The sequence below is a fragment of the Hemitrygon akajei genome, chromosome 12 (assembly GCF_048418815.1).
Source record: "Hemitrygon akajei chromosome 12, sHemAka1.3, whole genome shotgun sequence".
Classification (NCBI taxonomy): domain Eukaryota; kingdom Metazoa; phylum Chordata; class Chondrichthyes; order Myliobatiformes; family Dasyatidae; genus Hemitrygon; species Hemitrygon akajei.
The window spans coordinates 112,304,339-112,322,129 of NC_133135.1; the positions used below are offsets into that span (position 1 = coordinate 112,304,339).

Below are 17,791 nucleotides of genomic sequence, written 5' to 3' on the forward strand. Positions count from 1 at the left end.
GTTTACACCTGAACTGGAGCGGTACTAACATTCTTGCAGGGAAGTTTGCTAGAGCTTCTTGGGGGGGTTTAAACTAAATTTGCAGGGGGCGGGGCGGGGATCCAGAATGTGAGAGAGGATAGCAAGAGGAAGAATAAAGGACAGGTGGGGACTACACGGTTCCGGAATATTAAGTGTGTAGTAGAGAAAGGTGAGGCGGAACAAGTGATAAGGAGGACACGTACAGAGGGATGGTCTGACGGAACATGGAGTTAAATGTGTTGAAAGAATAAGTAAATTTAAGAAGGACAACAAAATTCTAGGGGCGTATAGCCCGATGGGAGTTCGGGGAGCTGGGTTAAGCACAATAGGCAGCGATTTAAACAGAGAGAGGAGAAATGGGCTAAAAATTCTATATCTGAATGCACGAAGTGTCAGAAATAAGGCGGATGAGCTTGAAGCCCAGGTGCGAATGGGTAACTATGATATTGTTGGGATAACGGAGACATGGCTGCAGGGAGATCAGACCTGGGAAATGAATGTACAAGGGTATACGTGCTATTGTAGGGACAGAAATGTGGGCAGAGGGGGTGGGGTGGCCCTGTTGGTGAGGAATGAGATTCAGTCCTTTGCAAGGGGGGACATAGGGTCAGGAGAATTAGAGTCTGTGTGGATAGAACTGAGGAACAGTAAGGGCAAAAGGACCCAAATGGGTGTTGTCTACAGGCCACCAAACAGTAGCATGGATATTGGGTGCAAGTTGAATAGGGAGTTAACATTGGCATGTGGCAAAGGTAATGTCGCAGTAGTTATGGGGGATTTCAACATGCAGGTGAACTGGGAGAATCAGGTTGGTGCTGGACCACAGGATAGGGAGTTTGTAGAGTGCCTAAGGGATGCATTCTTGGAACAGCTTGTACGAGAGCCGACCAGGGACAAGACTATTCTGGATTTAGTGTTATGTAATGAACAGGATTTGATAAGCGATCTTGCAGTAAAGGAGCCATTAGGAGGAAGTGATCATAATATGATAAGCTTTTATCTGCAATTTGAGAAGGATAAGGGCAGCTCGGAGGTGTCAGTGTTGCAGTTGAACAGGGGAAACTATGGAGCCATGAGGGACGAGCTGGCCAAAGTTGACTGGATGGATAGCCTAGCAGAAAAGACAGTGGAACAGCAATGGCAGGTATTCTTAGGAATAATGCACAAGGTGCAAAATCAGTTCATCCCCCAGAGAAGGAAGGACAAGGAAGGATTCAAAGGGGGGAAAGCGGCCACAGTGGTTGACAAAGGAAGTCAGAGATTGCATAGCATTAAAAAAAAGGAAGTATGACAGAGCTAAGGTGAGTGGGAGGACAGATGATTGGGAAGTTTTTAAGGAACAACAGAACTTAACTGAAAAGACAATACGGGGAGAAAAAATGAGGTACGAACACAAGCTAGCCAGGAATATAAAGGAAGATAGCAAAAGCTTTTTTAGGTATGTGAAGAGAAAGAAGATAGTTAGGAACAATGTTGGGCCCTTGAAGAATGAATTGGGTGAAATTGTTATGGGAAACAGAGAAATGGCAGAAGAATTTAATGAGTACTTTAGATCTGTTTTCACTAAGGAAGACACAAGCAATCTCCCAGATGTATGGATGGGCCAAGGACATAGGGTAACAGAGGAAATGAAACAGATTGACATTAGGAAGGAAATGGTGATGAGAAGACTGATGGGACTGAAGGCTGACAAATCCCCAGGTCCAGATGGTCTGCATCCTAGGGTACTAAAGGAGGTGGCCCTGGAAATTGCGGATGCATTGGTAATCATTTTCCAATGTTCCTTAGATTCAGGATCAGTTCCTGAGGATTGGAGAATGGCTAATGTTATCCCACTTTTTAAGAAAGGAGGGAGGGAGAAAACAGAGAACTATTGACCTGTCAGCCTGACATCGGTGGTGGGAAAGATGCTAGAGTCCATTATTAAGGATGAAATAGTGGCATATCTAGATAGCAGTGATAGGATTGGGCTGAGCCAGCATGGATTTACCAAGGGTAAATCATGCTTGACAAATCTGTTGGAGTTTTTCGAGGATGTAACCAGGAAGTTAGATGGGGGAGATCCAGTGGATGTAGTGTACCTTGATTTTCAGAAGGCGTTTGATAAGGTCCCACATAGGAGATTGGTGGGTAAAATCAAAGCTCAGGGCATCGGGGGGAAGACATTGACATGGATAGAAAACTGGTTGGCAGATAGAAAGCAAAGGGTAGCGGTGAATGGGTGTTTCTCGGAATGGCAGGTGGTGACTAGCGGGGTGCCACAGGGTTTGGTATTGGGACTACAGCTGTTTGCAATTTACGTCAACGATTTGGATGAAGGCATTGAAAATAACATCAGCAAATTTGCTGATGATACTAAGCTGGGTGGCAGTGTGACATGTGATGAGGATGTTAGGAGAATTCAGGGTGACTTGGATAGGCTGGGTGAGTGGGCAGATACTTGGCAGATGGCGTTTAATGTGAATAAGTGTGAGGTTATCCACTTTGGGAGTAAGAACAGGAAGGCAGATTATTATCTGAATGGTGTAGAGTTAGGTAAGGGAGAAATACAAAGAGATCTAGGAGTCCTTGTTCATCAGTCACTGAAGGTGAATGAGCAAGTGCAGCAGACAGTGAAGAAGGCTAATGGAATGTTGGCCTTTATTACAAAGGGAATTGAGTACAAGAACAAGGAAATCCTCTTGCATTTGTACAGAGCCCTGGTGAGACCACACCTGGAGTATTGTGTACAGTTTTGGTCTCCAGGGTTAAGGAAGGACATCCTGGCTGTAGAGGAAGTGCAGCATAGATTCACGAGGTTAATTCCTGGGATGTCTGGACTGTCTTACGCAGAGAGGTTAGAGAGATTGGGCTTGTACATGCTGGAATTAAGGAGATTGAGAGGGGATCTGATTGCAACATATAAGATTATTAAGGGATTGGACAAGATAGAGGCAGGAAATATGTTCCAGATGCTGGGAGAGTCCAGTAGCAGAGGGCATGGTTTGAGAATAAGGGGTAGGTCATTTAGGACAGAGTTAAGGAAAAACTTCTTTTCCCAGAGAGTTGTGGGGGTCTGGAATGCACTGCCTCGGAAGGCAGTGGAGGCCAATTCTCTGGATGCTTTCAAGAAGGAGCTAGATAGGTATCTTATGGATAGGGGAATCAAGGGATATGGGGACAAGGCAGGAACTGGGTATTGATAGTAGTTGATCAGCCATGATCTCAAAATGGCGGTGCAGGCTCGAAGGGCCGAATGGTCTACTTCTGCACCTATTGACTATCGTCTATTATTTATTTTTTATTTGCACAATTTGTCTTCTTTTGCACATTGGTTGTGTCAGTCTTTATTGATGTATAGTTTGCTAATGTCTTTCTCCATTTTTCTTGTAAATGCCTGCAAGAAAATAAATCATTTGGAAATATATGGTAACATATGCATTCTTTGATAATATATTTACTTTGGACTTTGAACTTTGGGAACTTTGCAGAGATTCTCAGGGACCACCCTGCATCTACCACAGCAAACTCCTAATACATGTAAATGTATAAGGCCATATGACCAGAAGACATTGGAACAAAATTAGGCCATTCAGCCAGTTGAGCCTGCTCTGTCGTTCTATCACGGCTGATTTATTACCCCTCTCAACCCCATTCTCCTGCTGTCTTCATGTAACCTTCCACACCCTGACTAATCAAGAACCTCTCAACCTTCACTTTAAATATACCCGATGGCGCGGCCTTCCCAGGCCTCTGTAGCACTGATTCACCACTCTGGCTGAAGAAATTCCTCTTCATCTCTGTTCTAAAGGGATGTCTTTCTATTCTGAGTCTGTGTCCTTTGGTCTTAGACCCCCCCCCCCCCTCCACAATAGAAAATATTCTCTCCACATCCACTCTGACTAAACCTTTCAACATTTGACATGTTTCAATGAGCTGCCCCCTCATTCTTCTAAATTCCAGTGGGTACAGACCCTGGATCATCAAACGCTCCTCATACGTTCCTGGAATCATTCTTGTAAACCTTCTATGGGCCCTTTCAAATGTCAGCACATCTTGGATAAGAGGCCCAAAACTACTGGCAATACTCCAAGTGTAGTCTGACCAATGCTTGATAAATATTACATCTTTGCTTACATTCTCGTCCTTTCAAAATGAATGCTGACACTGCATTTCCCTCCCTTACCAACCTGCAAGTGAACCTTTGGGGAATCCTGCACAAGGACTCCCAAGTCCCTTTGCACCTTTGATTTCTGGATTTTTTCCTCATTTAGAAAATAATCTCTACCTTTCTTCCAGCCCAACGTACACTTCCCAACACTGTATTCCATCTGCCATTTCTTTGCCCGTTCTTCTCATCTGTCCAAGTCCTCCTGCGGACACCCTGCTTCCTCAACACGACCTGCCCTTCCACCCATCTTCGTATCATCCACAAACTGGGCCACAAAGCTGTCGATTCCGTCATACAAAGCATCGACACATGATAGGGAAAGAACCCTGACCCTTTCCGAACATCTCTAGTCACTGGCAGACAATCGGAAAAGGTGAATGGAGCTGACCCTAACGTTTGATCCACTCTGTCTGACTTCCCTAGGATGATGAGCTGAGGAACCTTGTGAAGATTGAGGAAGAACTGAAGGAGGTTGCTAAGAAGCTGAGAGAGATTCGGCAGGGATGAGGCCTGCGCTCGGCTCCAATGACCCTGACCATCCTTTGTTGTGTCATCCCAGCCTCTCACCCTCTGCTCTGGCTCTGTACTGTTATCGCCCACAGCATGGACGGACATGGTGCAGTAATGCATGCTACACTCTTCAGTCATTATTGCTCTTTCCGTAATTGGCAATGTCACTCTGTCAATGACAGGATTGGATTTAGGAAACAGCTTTTAACCCCTTCCCTTGCTTTTAATGGGCTTGGAGTATTGCGTGCAGTCCTGGTCAGGAGGGATGTCAATAAGATTGAAAGAGTACAGAGAAACTTCACAAAGATGTTGCTGGGACTTGAGGACCTGAGTTACAGGAAAGGCTGAATAGGTTAGGACTTTATTCCCTGGAGCGTAGGAGAATGAGGGGGGATTTATTTAATAGACATGTACAAAATTCTTTGGAGTATAGACAGGTTTATTTTCTCTGAGAGTGGGTGTGACTAGAACTAAAGGTCATGAGCTAAAGGTGAAAGGTGAAATATTTAAGGGGGAGTTTCTTCACTGAAAGGGTGGTGAGAGTGTGGAACGAGCTGTCAGGGGAGATGGTGGACGTGGGTCCCACTGCAACATAAGAAAAGTTTGGATAAATACATGGGTGGGAGGGGTATGAAGGGGAGGGTTGATGGAACTAGGCAGATTAATAGGTCAGCACAGACTAGATGGGCAGAATGGTCTGTTTCTGCGCTGAAGTATTCTATGATTCTATGACAGCAATGACTCTCGTATGGCATCGCTCCAGGAGAGAGGGAAGAGAGTTGCCTGCTTGTTGATGCATGCTTCACCCGTGGAGAAAGAGAGTGGAGAGAGAGAGAGAGTGAGAGAGAATGAGAGAGTGGGGGAGAGAGTTTGAGAGTGAGAGAGAATGAGAGTGAGAGAGAGAGTTTGAGAGAGTGGGGGAGAGAGATTGAGAGAGTGAGAGAGAGAATGAGAGAGTGAGAGAGATTGAGAGAGTGGGGGAGAGAGAATGAGAGAGTGAGAGAGAATGAGAGAGTGGGGGAGAGAGATTGAGAGAGTGGGGGAGAGAGATTGAGAGAGTGAGAGAGAGAATGAGAGAGTGAGAGAGATTGAGAGAGTGGAGGAGAGAGATTGAGAGAGTGGGGGAGAGAGATTGAGAGAGTGGGGGAGAGAGAATGAGAGAGTGGGGGAGAGAGATTGAGAGAGTGGGGGAGAGAGATTGAGAGAGTGAGAGAGAGAATGAGAGAGTGAGAGAGATTGAGAGAGTGAGAGAGAGAGTGAGAGAGATTGAGAGAGTGGGGGAGAGAGATTGAGAGAGTGAGAGAGAGATTGAGAGAGTGGGGGAGAGAGATTGAGAGAGTGAGAGAGTGAGAGAGTTTGAGAGAGTGAGAGAGAGAATGAGAGTGAGAGAGATTGAGAGAGTGGGGGAGAGAGAGATTGAGAAAGAGAGGGAGAATGAGAGAGGGAGAAAAAGAGAGAGGGAGGGGAGAAAGAGAGGGAATAAGAGAGTGAGGAGGGAGAAAGGCGGAGAAAGAGAAGGGGGGTGAAAGAGAGAGATAGAGAGAGAGAGAGATTTAGAGAACAAATGCGTGAGAGAAGCAGAAAGGTTCACCCAGCCAAAGCCACAGCTGCCAGTGGTGGAGAAATTAAATTCAGCAAGTTACCATATTGATCAAAGTCAAAGTCGAGTTTATTGTCATGTTCATAAATATGTGTATACAGAGAGTGTATCAGCTACCACAAGAAAAACATAAATAAAATCAAAACCCATTGCAGTGTCAAATGGCCATAGTGTTACAATTCTGAGGCTGAGTAGGATGGTTGAAGAGCCAAATGGCTGGAGGGAAGTAATTCTTCTTAAACCTGGTGGTGTGGAGCTTGAGGCTTCTGTACTCCTGCTGATGGGAGCTGTGAGAAGATGGCCTGGTGGGGATCATTAATAATAGACGATGCCCTTGTGAGGCACCACCTCCTTTACATGCCACTGATGCGGAGGAGGGATGTGAGGTGGGTTAGACCGGGTAAGAGGAACAGCTTTGGTATTGGGAAATGAACCTGGTCAGGTGTCAGATCTCTCAGTGGGAGAGCATTTTGGAGATAGTGATAGGAACAGACAAGTTAGAAAAGCGTTTAATTGGAGTAAGGGGAATTATGAGGCTATCAGGCAGGAAACTGGAGGCTTAAATTGGAAACAGATATTCTCAGGGAAAAGTACAGAAGAAATGTGACAAATATTCAGGGGATATTTGTGTAGAGTTCTGTATAGGTACGTTCCAATGAGACAGGGAAGTTATGGTAGGGTACAGGAACCGTGGTGTACAAAGGCTGTAATAAATCTAGTCAAGAAGAAAAGAAAAGCTTATAAAAGGTTCAGAGAGCTAGGTAATGTTAGAGATCTAGAAGATTATAAAGTTACTAGGAAGGAGCTTAAGAAGGAAATTAGGAGAGCCAGAAGGGGCCATGAGAAGGCCTTGGCGGGCAGAATTAACATAACCCCCAAGGCATTCTACAAGTATGTGAAGAGCAAGAGGATAAGACGTGAGAGAATAGGACCAATCAAGTGTGACAGTGGGAAAGTGTGTATGGAACCAGAGGGGATAGCAGAGGTACTTAATGAACACTTCGCTTCAGTATTCAATATGGAAAAGGATCTTAGTGATTGTAGTGATGACTTGTAGCGGACTGAAAAGCTTGAGCATGTAGATATTAAGAAAGAGGATGTGCTGGAGCTTTTGGAAAGCATTAAGTTGGATAAGTCGCCAGGACCAGACGGGATGTACCACAGGCTACTGTGGGAGGTGAGGGAGGAGATTGCTGAGCCTCTGGCAATGATCTTTGCATCATCAATGAGGACAGGAAAGGTTCTGGAGGATTGGAGGGTTGCGGATATTGTTCCTTTATTCAAGAAAGGGAATAGAGATAACCCAGGAAATTATAGACCAGTGAGTCTTACCTCAGTGGCTGGTAAGTTGATGGAGAAGATCCTGAGAGGCAGGATTTATGAACACTTGGAGGAGTATAATATGATTAGGAATAGTCAGCATGGCTTTGTCAAAGGCTGGTCATGCCTTATGAGACTGATTGAATTTTTTGAGGATGTGACTGAGCACATTGATGAAGGAAGAGCAGTAGATGTAGTGTACATGGATTTTAGCAAGGCGTTTGACAAGGTACCCCATGCTAGGTTTATTGAGAAAGTAAGGAGGCATGGAATCCAAGGGGACCTTTCTTTGTGGATCCAGAACTGGCTTGCTCACAGAAGGCAAAGAGTGGTTGTAGACGGGTCATATTCTGCATGGAGGTTGGTGACCAGTGGAGTGCCTCAGGGATCTGTTCTGGGATCCCTACTCTTCGTGATTTTTATAAATGACCTGGATGAGGAAGTGGAGGTATGGGTTAGTAAATTTGCTAATGACACAGAGGTTGGGGGTGTTGTGGATAGTGTGGAGGGCTGTCAGAGGTTATAGTGGGACATTGATAGGATGCAAAACTGGGCTGAGAAGTGGCAGATGGAGTTCAACACAGATAAGTGTGAAGTTGTTCATTTTGGTAGGTCAGATATGATGGCAGAATATAGTATTAATGGTAAGACTCTTGGCAGTGTGTAGGATCAGAGGGATCTTGGGGTTGGAGTCCATAGGACACTCAAAGCTGCTGCTCAGGTTGACTCTGTGGTTAAGAAGGTGTACGGTGTATTGGCCTTCATCAATTGTGGAATTGAATTTAGGAGCCGAGAGGTAATGTTGCAGCTATATAGGACCCTGGTCAGACCCCACTTGGAGTACTGTGCTCAGTTCTGGTCACCTCACTACAGGAAGGATGTGAAAACCATAGAAAGGGTGCAGAGGAGATTTACAAGGATGTTGACTGGATTGGGGAGCATGCCTTATGAGAATAGGCTGAGCGAACTCGGCCTTTTCTCCTTGGAGCAACGGAGGATGAGAGGTGACCTGGTAGAGGTGTACAAGATGATGAGAGACATTGATCGTGTGGATAGTCAGAGGCTTTTTCCCAGGGCTGAAATGGTTGCCACAAGAGGACACAGGTTTAAGGTGCTGGGGAGTAGATACAGAGGAGATGTCAGGGGTAAGTTTTTTATGCAGAGAGTGGTGAGTGCGTGGAATGGGCTGCTGGCAACGGTGGTGGAGGCGGATACGATAGGGTCTTTTAAAAGACTTTTGGATAGGTACATGGAGCTTAGTAAAATAGAGGGCTATGGGTAACCCTAATAATTTCTGAGATAGGGACATTTTCGGCACAACTGTGGGCCAAAGGGCCTGTATTGTGCTGTAGGTTTTCTATGTTTCTTTCCTTCTGTGAAAGGCAGGAGTAACTCATAAAGACTTTTATGGGGTTTTGATAGTTTCGCGATTACTATGATTTTAATAAATGTATTTAGTTACAGAGTCCTGGCGGCTTAGAACACTATAGCACAGAAACAGGCCTGTCAAAAGTTCAAAGTTCAAAGGTTCATTTTATTATAATTGTATGCAGAATATAACCTTGAGATTCATCTTCTCCAGATAGACATGAAACTAAGAGAAACCATGACAGTCGTTGAAAGAAAAGACACACCCCCATACGAAAAGAAATAAAACAAGACCTTTCAAACCCCAAACCCCCCCAACCCCTTCCTCGCACAAGAACTAATATATTGTCCACATGAGAGAAAAAACAGCGACCATAACATCAAATCCCCAACACTCTCTCTCGTACACAGAAAAACACCGACAAGAGCATCAGACCTCAAATCCCCAACCCCTCCCTCACACAAAAAACTAACATGTCACCCACCCAGGTAAACAAGGCATCAAGAACTTCAGACCCCCAATCCCCAAACCCCTCCCTCACACAAAAAACTAACATGTCACCCACCCAGAAAATAGCAACAAGGACATTAAACGGCAAATCTGAACCCACCAATCCTAGTTTTCCTGTAGATTTCCAAGTCCCATCAACGCACACCTGGATCATAGCAGGCCTTACCCCTCCCATCCAAGTTTCTCTGAATGCTGAAATTGAGCCTGCCGTTGCCTGAATTTAAACTATCCAGCTGCAGCACTGGGATCAGAACAGCTGGAACAGCTGGCCAGATCAATAACACATCTGGCATAATCGTACAGCTCTGCCTTGTGGGAAGGAATATGAAGAGGGGCTGCAGTTCCACCCCGTACGCCCATTTCATTCCTAATACACCAGGCAAACAAGCTCATATTTATACAGGAAGGCAGGATATAACCCATCAAACTCCCAAATGCAACTAACCGGAACCAGTTATCAAACTTCTCTCTGTAGCAACGGCCGACCCACTGATCTCCCTCCACAGATGCTGCCTGACCAGCTAAGTGTAACAAAAATATTAAAAAATTTGTTCCTCATTCATAAACCGGACAGGAACAGGCCTTCTAGCCCACAGTGTTGTGCGGAACCACCTAAACAGTAAATTTAAAAAAAACAAAAACTAACCCCTCCTACCTACATAGTATCAACTTCCCTCCACCTTCCTCACGTCCATGTGTCTATCCCAACGTCTCTTAAAAGTCTCCAATGTATTTGCCTCTACCACCGTACCAGGCAGCACATTCCAGGCATCCACCACTCTCTGAGTAAAAAACTTACCCCTCACATCCCCCTTGAATCTACCCCCTCTCACCCTCAATGCACGTCCTCTGGTATTAGACACTTCTACCCTGGGAAACAGATACTCCCTGTCCACTCGATCTATGTCTCTCATAACCTTATAAACCATAGATCTTTTCTGATTCAGCAGCAGGATGTAGCCCCAAACACTGTGCATGGGTTAAAGATTGTAAGAAGTTACTTAATTTGAGATTATGAATGAAAAATGATGAATAAAATAGGTAAAGAGACAAGGTAATGCTTATTAACCAATCTTAAAACCACTCCACAAATTCAATGTTCTGGCGTCTGTTCCACAGTAGACATGTTTCATCAAAACAAAATGATTAGTCAGGCATGGAAGTTTACGGGGGGAAGGCAGGAGAATGGGGTTGAGAGGGAAATGGGTCAGCCATGATGAAATGGACAACACAGTACATATAACTCACACACACACACACACCACACATAATGTAATATTACCACAAATAAATTAGCAGATCATGCATGACACAAGTTAAAAAGTTAGCAGTATATAACGCTACTGGGGCTTCATTTGTGACAAGGCGTGAGGGTTGGCGAGGAGTTCAGTAGTCTTATGGTCTGGGGGATGATGGTGTTCTTGACACAAGAGGAAGCCATGGACTGACATGTTGGAATGGGAATAGGAATTAAAATGTTTGACCACTGGGATGTACCGCTTTTGGCAGATAAAGCGGAGGTGCTGGGTGAAGTGGTCCCCCTTTTCCTTAACCACGTTTTGGGTTTTGCTCCCCCCGTCTCGGCATTTGTGCTTTGTCGTGTCTCTGCTGACTAATCTCACTTCAGCTGCAGTGATGTCATTATCACACTGGGATATTGTGAAGCTGCCTCAGTTGTCTCTTAATTCAATTAGAAATCTGCTTTTAATCGCTCTGGTGGCCCGAGGGATGTAACTAGCTGCTGGTTGTGTTTTTCATCAACACTGTTGTACCCATTTTGCAGTTTTGTTCTACCCACTTTAAATGTTGCAGCTCTATCGAACTCTGGTTAGACCACTTTTGCAATATTGTGTTCAGTTCTGGTCGCCTTGTTATAGGAAGGACGTGGAGAGGGTGCAGAGGAGATTGACCAGGATGCTGCCTCGATTGGAGAGGGTGCAGAGGAGATTGACCAGGATGCTGCCTCGATTGGAGAGGGTGCAGAGGAGATTGACCAGGATGCTGCCTCGATTGGAGAGGGTGCAGAGGAGATTGACCAGGATGCTGCCTCGATTGGAGAGCATGTCTTATGAGGATAGGTTGAGTGAACCAGGGCTTTTCTCTTGGAGTGAAGGAGGATGAGAGGTGTGTAACGGGCATAGATAGAGTGGACAACCAGAGACTTTATCCCAAGGCGAAATGGTTAATACAACAGGGTAGAAGTTTAAAAGTTCAAGTTCAAAGTAATTTTTATTATGAGAGTACATATATGTCACCATATACAACCCTGAGGGCATACTCAGCAAGTCAATAGACAATAGACAATAGGTGCAGAAGTAGACCATTCGGCCCTTCGAGCCTGCACCGCCATTTTGAGATCATGGCTGATCATCTACTATCAATACCCGGTTCCTGCCTTGTCCCCATATCCCTTGATTCCCCTATCCATAAGATACCTATGTAGCTCCTTCTTGAAAGCATCCAGAGAATTGGCCTCCACTGCCTTCCGAGGCAGTGCATTCCAGACCCCCACAACTCTCTGGGAGAAGAAGTTTTTCCTTAACTGTTGTCCTAAATGACCTACCCCTTATTCTCAAACCATGCCCTCTGGTACTGGACTCTCCCAGCATCTGGAACATATTTCCTGCCTCTATCTTGTCCAATCCCTTAATAATCTTATATGTTGCAATCAGTTCCCCTCTCAATCTCCTTAATTCCAGCGTGTACAAGCTCAGTCTATAGCATAGTAACTATAACAGGATCAATGAAATGTCAACCAGAGTGCAGAAGCCAACAAGCTGTGCAAATGTAAATATAAATAAATTGCAATAAATAACAAGAACATGAAATAATGAGATAAAGAGTCCTTAAACTGAGATCATTGGTTGTGAAAACATCTCAATGGGCAAGTGAGTGTGTAGTTATCACCTTTTGTTCAAGAGCCTGATGGGTGAGGGGTAGTAACTGTTCTTGAACCTAATGGTGTGAGTCCTGAGGCTCCTGTACCTTCTACCTGATGGCAGCAGAGAGAAAAGAGCGTGGCCTGAGTGGTGGGGGTCTCTGATGGTTGCTGTTTTCCTGTGACAGGGTTTTATTAAAGTGTTTGAGGAAAGTATACTGGGGAGATAGTTTTTGTTTACACAGAGAGTGGTGGGTGCATGAATGCCCTGCCAGGAGTGGTAGTAGAGGCAGATACATTAGGGACGTTTAAGAGACTCTTAGGTACATGGATGATAGAAAAATGGAGGACTATGAGGAAGGGAAGTGTTAGATTGATCTTGGATTAGGTTTTGACATCAGCACAACATTGTCGGCCGAAGGGCCAATACTGTTCTGTGCTGTATGTTCCGTGTTCTAAGTAGAACTAAATCCAATATTTGTTGGATGTTCTTGTTCCCTAGATTCTCCAGAGCATCACCAGGAACTTATGGAACCTTCTGCAACTTTCCTTTAACACAAGTTCCATATTGCCCTGTTTCTGGCAATGCTCCAATCATAGACGAGCTTTGTGTCTTCACAACTTCTGATTGGCTCAAGGGGAGGAAGGGGGGGCCAATTGTGAGAGCATGTTGCGACGGTGGGAAGGAAGGCAACATTCTATTGGCTCCCAAAAGCTGTCAGTCACGAAGTTGTTTTGGCATTTCCCAAGGTAATCCGGCTGGCACTGCCCAGTGGTGATGAGTGCTGATTGGCTGGAAGGCAGGGTTCTTCACTGGGATGTGGTTCCCGTTGTGTCCTGGCCAATGACTTCACAGAAGTAATCACTAATTTATTATATTGTCATGTGTACCAGGGTACATTTTTTACATGTGATCCACGGAGATCATTCCAAATGCAAGTACATTGATGGAAATAACTCGTAAAATGTGTAGCTTGTGTGGTTGAGTTGCTCTCCAATCTTGGCAATCCATTTGCAAACATTTCATCACCATACAAGGAAACATCATCAGTGCACCAAGACTGGAGAACACTTCAACGCAACGAAGTACATTAAGGTAGAACAAGGTAAAACAGAATGCAGAATAAAGTACAGAGAACGTGTATTGCAGACAGAAAATAGGGTGCGAGTGTCACGAGAAGGTGGATTGTGAGGTCATGAGTCCATCTTATTCTTGTTGCTCTTGCTGTCCACTTTTACTGTGCAACAATCTTACAAAAAGCAGGGCGGAAGTTGCTCCTGAGCCTGGTGGGTCATGTCTTCAGGCTTCTGTATCTTCTGCCCGATGGGAGGGGGAGAAGAGAGAATGTCTGGGGTGGGGGTCTTTGATGATGCTGGCTGCTTTACTGAGGCAGCGAGAGGTGTAGACAGAAACCATGGAGGGGAGGGCTGGTTCCAGTGATGGACTGAGCTGTGCCCACAACTTGCTACAGAATGGAGAATCCCATGAATATGTCAACTCTGGCTGAGCTAGAAGCTGTGTGGGGCAGAAGTGGATAATTGTCTCCAAAAAGTAATTGATCCTTCACTGGAGAGTATTCAATCCCATTCAAATATATTTTAAATATTGGCTGGTTGAAAATGGATTGGTGTCTGCCATTAAACACTCCTCTGTAATCTGCATATTGCCGTGGAAACCTGACTGAGGCCTTGAAGGCTTCACCCAGGCCTTGGGATGGAGGATGCCTTTGGTGTTGTGGGAGTTGAAGTAGCTGATGAGGCTAATCAAAGTCAAAGCAGAACTGTATGTATATGTTACCATACAGTACCTGAGGTTCATTTTCTTGCAGGGATTTGCAGGAAAACAAAATAATAAAACAGAATTTGTGAAGATCTGTATACAGAAGGATTGACAAACAACCAGTGTGCAAAAAAAAGGCCTGTTATGTAAATAAATAAATAAAACTGAGGACACGAGTTGTAGGTTCCTTGAAAGTGAGTCTTTAGATTGTGGAGTTAGTTCAGTGTTGCAGTGAACTCCTCTAGTTCGGGAGCTGGCTGCTGTAAGGTAATAACTGTTTCTAAACCTAAGGCTGTTGTACCTCCTGCCCGATCATAGTAGTGAGAAGGGAGCATGGCTTGGATGGTAGGGGGTCCTTGACCATGGATGCTGCTCTCTTGTCGCAGTGTATTCAATGGTAGGGAGAGCCTTACCATTGATGAACTGGGCTGTCCGCCACTCCCTGTAACCTTTTCTGTTCCAGGACATTGTTGTCTCCATTACTAGGCCATCGCTCTTCTCCCCCCCACCCCACCCCCACTAGGGCTGGTGGTGGGCAGCTTGTGAGGTGGCCTGCTCCTTCTGCCCCTTACATCTGCTCCGTACCAGCTCAAGACCTGAGGTCTTCAATCTTCCATTCTGGGTAGTCTTGGGCCAGAAATTTCCAAGAGACAGCAGGGTGCCACAGGACCCCTATGTGCTACCTGCATCAAACTAAGGTTAAACAGACCCAACATAGGCTGCAAACGAGGCCAAGTAGTTATCACTCCCCCTCCCATCCCCACCGCCTCATGTGGCATCCCATCTTCATTGTGCGAGTGACATTGCTATTCTTGGACTGTTATATTAAGATGCTCTGGAAATTACACCTGTCTAGTAATTATTAACGGTCTTTTTTGAATATTTTGCATTGGTTGCCATAGTAACTGAGGTATTCCCAAAGGTGCCTGAGGCAAGTATTTGCAGTCATTGGTACAGTTTGGTCCACCACCCATCTGTGTTTACCAATACCTGTGAGAAAATAAATCTTGTTTTAGAACCACTACCCATGTCTCCAAGTAATTTTTTCAAGCCTCGCCTCTAAATTTCAGTCAAGGTTGACCTTGCAACACAAAAGGAGGGTGCATGGTCCGTCATGATTCCAGGATTGAACATCCTGTCATATGAGCAGCGTGTGATGGGCCTGGGCCTGGAATTCAGATCTCACTGAAACCTTGAGTATTGAAAGGCCTCAATAGAGTGGATGTGGAGAGGATGTTTCCTACGATGGAGGAGTCTAAGACCAGAGGACACAGCCTCAGAGTACAGAGTCAACCATTTAAAACAGAGATGAGGAGCGTGGTGAATCTGTGGAATTCGTTGTCACAGATGGTGTGGAGGCCAAGTCATTGGGTATTTTCAAGGTAGAGGTTGACAGTTCCTTGCTTAGTCAGGCATGAAGGGATACGGGGAGAAGGCAGGATATTGGGGCTAAGGGGGAAAATGGATTAGCCATGATGAAATGGCAGAGCAGACCAGATGGGTCTAATTCTGCTCCTATACCTTATGGTTTCATGTTTAGTGCTGGCCCTCAAAGGAGCGATCTGATCATTCCTGTTCCTTCCTCTTTCTTACTCATCCCCTTTAGCTCCCCTCCCCCATCACACTTTCCATTACATACATTAACGGGTATAACTCCCACAGATGCAGAGCGGACATGCAAACTCCACACAGACAGCACGAGATATCAGAGTTGAACCTGGAGTTCTGAAGCAGCAGCACTTCCCGCTGCTTACTATTTAGAATCAGAATCAGGCTTATTATAAATACAAAGGATGCTGCAGGTGCTTGAAATCTTGAGGGAAACTGATACGAAATGCTGAAGGAACTCAACAGGTCAGGCCGCATCTAGAGGAATGAATAAACAGTCGGTTTTGGGCCGAGACCCTTCGTCAGGACTGGAAAGGATGGGGAATAGAAGGTGGGGTGGTTGGGAGGGGAAGGAGGTTAGCTGGAAGGTGATGGGTGAAGCCAGGTGGGTGGGAAAGGTCAAGGGATGGAGAGGAAGGAATTTGATGGAGAGGAGAGTGGACCAGAGGAGAAAGGGAAGGATGAGGGAGCCCATAGGGAGGTGATAGGCAGGTGAGAAGGGGCAATAGGCCAGAGTGGGGAACAGAAGAAGAGGAGAGGGGGAGGGAAATATTTTTACCAGAAGGAGAAATCGATGTTCATGCTATCAGGTTGGAAGCTACCTGGACGGAATATAAGGTGTTGCTCCTCCACCCCGAGGGTGGCTTCACCTTGACACAAGAGGAGGCCGTGGACTGAGATGTCGGAAGGGGAAAGGGAATCGGAATTAAAATGTCTGGTCACCAGGAAGCTCTGCTTTTGGCAGATGGAGTGGAGATGCTCAACAAAGGCTCCCCCCCCCCCCCCCCCCCAGTTTCTGACAGGTCTCAGCAGTGCAGGAGAGGCTGCATCGGGAGCACCGGACACAATAGAGGACCCCAGCAGATTCGCAGGGAGCTGCCTCACCTGGAAGGACGGTTCGGGGCCCTGAACGGAGAGGAGTGGGCAGGTGTAGCACTTCGGCCACTCGTGGAGAGAAGCACCAGGAGGGGGATTAGTGGGGAGAGACAAAGGAATCGCGTGGAGAGCAATCCCTGTGGAAGGAGGTGAAGAGGTAGGATACTTCTGGCGATGGCAGAAGCCTCGGAGGATGAGCTGTTGGATGCAGAGGCTCATGGGGAGGGGGGTGAGGACAAGAGAAACTCCATCACTGTTAAGCTGGAGGGAAGATGGGGTCAGAGCGGATGTTTGGGAGATGGAGATGTGGGTAAGAGAAGCATCAATACCAGCTGTCTACTCCTCAGAATCAGGTCTATTATCAACACAAGATATTCTGCATATGCTTGAACTCTGGAGGAAAACACACCCAAAATGCTGGAAAAACTCAGCAGGTCAGGCAGCATCTATGGAAATGGATAAAGTTAATGTTTTGGGCTGGGAAGGGGGAGGAATCAGAATAAGGACGTGGGGGGGTGACGAGTAAGAATGACGTGTAGGAATATGGGCGGAAGGAGGAAGCGGATGAAGTAAGAAGCTGGGACTGGGAGGGTTCGATGGAAAAGGTAAAGGGCTGAAATATTGATGGAAGAGGAGAGTGGGAGCCAGAATAAGAAATGGAAATAGAGACGGGGGGGGGGGGGGTGGGGGGAGGATAAATGACTGGAAGTTAGAGAAATTGATGTTCTATTTCAGGTTGATTATTACTGACACCGCTAAATTTGTTGTTTGTGACAACAATACTGTGCAAGACATAACTATTACTATAATTTATAACAAGAAATATTTTAAAATAAATAAAACAGCAAAAAGAATGTAAGATAGTGAAGTAGTGTTTAGAAATCGGATGGCAGAAGGGAAGAAGCTGTTCCTGAATCATTGAGTGTGGGTCTTCAGGCTCCTGTACCCCCTCCCTGATGGCAGAGGGGAAGAAGCTGTTCCTGAATCGCTGAGTGTGTGTCTTCAGGCTTCTGGGCTTCTTTCCTTATGGTAGCAATGAGAAGAGGACATATCCTGGGTGATCATCATCATCATCATTCAGCGCCGAGTCATATGACATCATCATTATGTGCCATGTTCTATGATATGGGCAATCACGATCTATTTGACCACAATTGTTCTGGGCAGAT

At 45.6% G+C, this 17,791-nt stretch overlaps 1 protein-coding gene across 1 annotated transcript in view; it reads left to right on the forward strand.

The window, feature by feature from the left end:
* The window catches only part of LOC140737388 (uncharacterized), a 64,725-nt gene extending 53,670 nt beyond the window's left edge, over positions 1–11,055 (forward strand). Inside the window, exon 6 of the mRNA XM_073063866.1 lies at positions 4,595–11,055. Coding sequence (XP_072919967.1) covers positions 4,595–4,678 — 84 coding nt within the window. The 3' untranslated portion in view covers positions 4,679–11,055. The remainder of the gene's footprint in view (positions 1–4,594) is intronic.
* The last annotated feature ends 6,736 nt before the right edge of the window (positions 11,056–17,791 follow it).